Source organism: Rutidosis leptorrhynchoides, chromosome 1, assembly GCF_046630445.1.
Source record: "Rutidosis leptorrhynchoides isolate AG116_Rl617_1_P2 chromosome 1, CSIRO_AGI_Rlap_v1, whole genome shotgun sequence".
Classification (NCBI taxonomy): domain Eukaryota; kingdom Viridiplantae; phylum Streptophyta; class Magnoliopsida; order Asterales; family Asteraceae; genus Rutidosis; species Rutidosis leptorrhynchoides.
The window spans coordinates 611,958,656-611,964,578 of record NC_092333.1 but is presented as its reverse complement, the minus strand read 5'-3'; the positions used below and the strand labels follow the sequence as shown (position 1 = coordinate 611,964,578).

Genomic DNA, 5,923 nt, shown 5'->3' with positions numbered 1-5,923 from the left:
CGTTTTCGTTGACAGATTTCTATATTTTTCTCAGGTCCTTGAACGTTTTGTGATACATGCTTCCGCTCATTACTTTTGATACTTGCTTGGATGTCGAGTATATACATGCATACATGGAGCATCTTTTGGCTACTTTTAAATCGTGTCGCATAGATTTCAATTGTACTTATAACTTTGTAACGTAACTTTTGGATGAACGATTCTTGTAAACTTGGGAACAAATCTTAACTTTTGAAATGAATGCGACATATTTTCGGTCAAACGTTATTTTAAAGGCTTATGACCACGTAATGGGACCTAAGTAGCCGGCGCCGTCAATGACGATTTTGTCGGGTCGCTACAGTAGTAGTTTAAGGTTTGAAATGACACACATCATGAGAGGAAGAATGATTTATTTTTGTAGTTTAATTAGTTGAAGAATACGTGGATAGTCCCTGTGAATAGTTTTAGCGGACTCAGTTAACCTTCATTAGGGTGAGGGATGACACTTAGACTTTAAAATGCTTTTAAGGATGAAAAATGCAGAAAATAAAACATAAGGATGAAATGAGCAAAAAGTGGAAAATACATGGACGAAATTGACAATTTTGTCTAAATTAAAATTAAAACGATTCGAAAATCAAGTTGATTACGACTAATATAGACCTCAAAAGGTCTTTTTGAAAGTATATACCTAACGATTGACTTGAAAACAACAATCGAACCTGACCCTACTAATTGAAATTATAACGAACCACAACCAAAAGATACAACCAATGTAACTATTGAAATCGTCTTAGAGCACGAGGTGTCGTTTGGTGTCTATTTAAAACATTAAAATTGACTGTTGTGAGATAAATTTGAGGTATCGTTCGGTGTTCATTTTATTTATTTTAATACTATTATTGATATATAACAATAATAGCATAATAATAATAATAATAATAGTAAAATATTTCATATTTAAATATAAAAAAACATTTTCATTATTATTATTAGAAAAAAATACAAAACATATTATATAAAAAATCGACATTAAATTGGGCTAAAATTAACATTATAAATTCAGCCGAATATTTTTAAAATTAACCATTTATTTTATTATTGGGCTAAAGTTAACCTTAGCTTATATAAGCTCCTTATTTTTTCGATCACCACGTCACTGAGCTGCAATTGACTTCATACTTGCAAAAAAAATATATAAGATAAACATACAAAAATAAATTTGATCTCCTTATGCTATAAAATATAGTTGATCGTGAATTAATGATTAGAAATTTAAATATATACGCAATCAACGCCGGATCATCAACACCGAAATCGACGCCGAATCCATCAACGCTAGAATCGAAGCGCTGCCGGTGTCGATTTCTATTGCGTCCCCAACCTCAATTTTAGAGGATGGCAGAAAAATCAAACGACGCATGGTGCTCTTAAATTAAATCTTGCTTCTTGCGTATTAAATCGGCTCAAAATCAATCCGTCACGTTGAGTTAAAAATAGCCAAGACCAAACCAAGGGCTAAACGGCTAAACCGATACCCTAAAATCCTAAACCAAACATATAACCATTTCCTTTTTTGTTAGGAAACTATTTTTAACCAGTTTCACTCACGGGTAGTCCAGTCACCTAAAACCCTAAAAACAATGGCAACCGAAACCCTAAATCAAATTCACCGTCTTCCACAATCAACCTACATCGACGCACTCCGTTTCCTCCCGCCGCTATCCGCACTCGATCGATACGTCGTCGTAGCTTCATTCAATTCCGATTCCGACGAAACCTCAATTCAAATCCATTCCTTAAACCCTAACAACAAAACCCTAGCTTCAATTTCATCATTTCCATCATCTTCCAGAATCACCTCGTTGAAAATTGCTCAAAAGTCGCTCCAAAATCCGTTAATCGCTGCTTCCACCATCGCCGGTTCACTTCACATTCTGTTCCCAAACCCTATAGACGCGTCGTTCGATTCGGAAGTTTCAGTGCCGGAAAAAACATTGCATTTGGGACCGATTTCATGTGTTGATTTGCAGGATAATGGTTCGGGGTGTGTGAGTGTGGGAGAAGATGGTAGAGTGAATTTGATTAGTGTTGGTGAGTCAGGGTTGGATTATTCTAGGGTTTTTGATAGTAAAGGGCTGGTTTCGTATACAGCGTGCAGATGGGCATCACCTACAGAGTTTGCTACCGGCGGTTTTGGGAATTCGATTCAGTGGTGGGATCAGAGGAGACCTGGAGTGCCTGTTAACCAGTTTAAGGGGAACTGGTAAATATAATATTTTTTATATTAAGTACTTTTGTATATGAAATTGATTGTGGAGGTCATGATACTAAATATTTAGCATTTTTCGATCTAGTAGTTTTAGTTATACTTCTGATAATATGTCCTCCTGTTAGTATAACTGATAGTTAGTTTTGTGGTTGAACTTTTTTATGTGCTTATTTTATAATTTAGCATTGTTAGGGTATATAAAGCCCTGACTGGAAATGGGTTCTTGGTTCGCCTGGACATAGTGATGTGTTGAAACTTGTAAGGGATTAGTTATGATAGCAAAATTGAACGTTTGTGGCAAGGCAGGTTAAGAAATACGAATGATAATAGTTTACAATGACATAACAATACTAAAAGGTTTCTATAATTGTTTTTGTTTGTTTGTTTTGAAGTTTATAATCTCAAAAGAAAACCTCGGTCAAATGATAAGCTTTTACAGGCGATGGGCAAATTTTTCTGGTTAACATTAGCAAGTTTGGTAAAGGTTTTAGTGGCAAAGATTACACTAGAAGAGATTGCATTGCTTATCTGGTGATCCTGCCATGTCTTTCTTGTAGAAGATTGAGTGATGATTAGTTTTTACGATTGAGGATTAAGGAATACGTGACCTGATAAACTATCAGTCATATAACTATGTAAATGTTCCTTTCGATTATTGATAGCAATAATATGGATTAACATATTACATATAATGGTAGATGTTGGAACCACTACATGGTTATTTACATTACTTTCACTTTGAGAATTTGTATTCGTACCTCACTGAGAAAGTTCCTGCTCCCATACCTAAAGGGACACTTGATATTTGCATACCTTAGATCACATGATCACTTAATGACTTAGGCCGATATACGTGTGGCAGAATTTAAGAATAATAATATAAGACCTGTATAACATAATATACTTTTTTTCAACTTATTGAGCTTATGACATATGAGACATTAATGATAAACCTCTATTTTTAGCTACTCTAACGGTGTCAACAAAAACACTTATTTTGTTTTATGCTAACATCTGATTGATATGAATCTAATTAGCGTACTTGTATAGATCTAATCAATGGCATACTTTCTTCCTCTTTATAGGAACAAATTATTCGGGTTATGTTTATTGGTCTAGAAACATTTTTTGCACTTTCATATCTATACACTTTTGCTTACGACTTGTTAAGAGTGCATTTCAGGTCTCAGGGAGCTACTTCCGGGCTTGTCCATTCTATTGATATTCATCCATCACGAAAACACACATGTCTGGTGGGTGTGCAGCTTTGTTATTGCCCTTAAACTAATATAACTTACAAAATCGTATAACCTTAGACTGAACACTTAACTTTATGTACCTTTTAAGACCATCATGCTTTTTTTTTTAATTTTTCCTTATATCCTTATATTTTATAATTTAAAAGGCAGGAGGCTCTTATGGTACTGTGTTTGCATGGGATACACGAAGGTCACAACAGCCAATTGTTCTATCTGGAATTGATACTGGTGAGACAACGCCTTGTATATCTGAAAGTGATGTTTGGGAGGTTCAATACGACACTTTTATGAGCGCTTCAAGTCATTCTACTATCTCATCTGAAAGAGTTTTGCCTGCTATGATTTGCTCCGAAGATGGAATTCTTGCTGTTATTAAACAAGGTACGTCACACAATCAAGCTTTATTCGATTCGTATTATTTATACATTTTCTTTGGGGAGGCAACTGTGATGACTAAAGCATCATAAGAGATTTAGCTATAAAATAATTATTTAGATAGATAGATATGATTATCCTTGGCAAACTTTTATAAATAAAGCAATGGCTGTTACAATAATAACAAACAGACTGTCATTGATGACAAACACTTCATTAAGACCAAGGTTGGAAAAGTTACGAGACTTAGACGATTCGGTCGGGACCTTAATTCTACTAGCCGGTCAAGTCGAATGTTGACTTTAATATATTACACACAGACACGCGCTCACAGACACACACGCGCGCGTGCACGCACTCACCCAGACACACACACACACATAGACACATTGAGAGACAGAGGCACGCACGCAGGTGCACGCACACACATACACAGAGACACAGAGAGAGACAGAGGCACGCAGGCGCGCGCACGCGCACACACACACACACACTCTTACTTAAATATATGTTTAAATATATTAAACATAAATATATCAAACTTAAATATTTCTAACATATGTGTAGGGCACAAAATCTGAGTAAAAGTTTGACCTAACTTCGACACTTTGACCAACCTGGACTTTGACTGACTCAGACCTGAAATGACTTTGACCTGACTTTTAGCATTGACTGATAAACTATACAATTTTGGGCGAAACGGGACGGGCTAGTCACCAAACCGACTAGTCGCCGGAGACGGCTGTCGTTTACAACACTGATTAAGGCAAAGTCTTAACAATGAGACAGAATAACTAAGCCACCTATTAACCCTTACAAATTCGTGCAGTTACATTCGATGAACAAAGGTATAAAACTACTAATACGAATAAGTTGGTTTGGATGTTAATTTATTTAGGTGAAGAACCTACCGAGCTACTGGCTGAAAACTGTGCCATCAATAGCTTTGACATTGATCGACAATATCCCTCGGTATGTGCAAACTGAAGTCCTTTAACTGGCTATATTTGTTAATACCATGTTTCTTTGTAATTATTCATATTCCCTTTTTTACTTGGACTTTTCTAATTTACACTAGACTAGTTCATTAAAAAATCTGTATTATCATACACTGTACATAATCTTTAAGTGTTAAGAGTACATACTAACTACCATGTATTACAGGATGTGATATGCAGTTTGGAATGGGAGTACATCACCATATTGACGAGGGCATAGCTTTGGAGAATCCATAAAAGTATTATTATTATTATGTCTTTTTGATTTTTGCTTGTAGTATTGAGATATTTAGTTAGACGCTGATGAAACTAGAGATGGTTTTCCAGCTAATGTTGTAAACTAATCTACTCATCAATTATACTGGATATATTCTGTCCCAATTGAGTATAGGTCTTGGTGAAACATGCTTCGATTTTAGATGACCTGTGTTCATGAAAGTTGTACACGAGATACAAAACCTGAAAGAGTAGATTATTTTTCTCCACTTTGTTTCCAATGTTTTCTGGAACAACTTGGTCATCCAAAGCAGCAACAGAGTTCAAAACTTACCACTTTTGTCACCAAACTTTTCCTGCACAGTGCACACGCTTAAACCAACAATAAGAAACATAAATCAATAACACAATTAGATTGCATCTATTTGACAAATATTGTATGCATGTCTACATTTTTTAAAGATAGCACTTATTGTTTAGATAAGTTCATTAATCAAAACCAAACGTACGGGAGATTACTTTATCGTTTCCATTGAGTGTGTACATAGAAAAAGGTACAGTATTTGTTAACACAAAAGGAAAAAATAGGCTAGGGTTGGCACCGGCTAATGTGAGTTACATACTTACATATACACATCAATCTAAGATAATGTTGCTACATACAGTGACCACAAAAAAGACTATCTTTCACACTTAATAATTGAGATTATCAAAATCGTGTCAAAGATCACTTATGAAAATCTACGTACTAGTCAAGGAAGAAAATGTTATGGTTTCTAGTTCTAGACACCAGTTTAGAGTGATCAGGTAAACACGTCTAT

General features: G+C 35.2%; 1 protein-coding gene across 1 annotated transcript; it reads left to right on the top strand.

The window, feature by feature from the left end:
- The first annotated feature begins 1,584 nt into the window (after positions 1-1,584).
- LOC139885007 (nuclear pore complex protein NUP43) lies at positions 1,585-5,369 on the top strand. Its single transcript, XM_071868964.1, has 5 exons — positions 1,585-2,248; positions 3,438-3,507; positions 3,660-3,894; positions 4,787-4,860; positions 5,053-5,369. Exons 1-5 carry the CDS (start codon positions 1,626-1,628, stop codon positions 5,104-5,106), a joined length of 1,056 nt encoding a protein of 351 aa, XP_071725065.1. The 5' UTR covers positions 1,585-1,625; the 3' UTR covers positions 5,107-5,369.
- Positions 5,370-5,923: the final 554 nt, after the last annotated feature.

Coding starts and splice junctions, on each gene's coding strand:
- LOC139885007 (XM_071868964.1), top strand. CDS start 1,626: ATGGCAACCGAAACCCTAAATCAAATTCACCGTCTTCCACAATCAACC. Junction 3,895..4,786: donor TCTTGCTGTTATTAAACAAG/GTACGTCACACA, acceptor TAATTTATTTAG/GTGAAGAACCTACCGAGCTA. Junction 4,861..5,052: donor TTGATCGACAATATCCCTCG/GTATGTGCAAAC, acceptor CATGTATTACAG/GATGTGATATGCAGTTTGGA.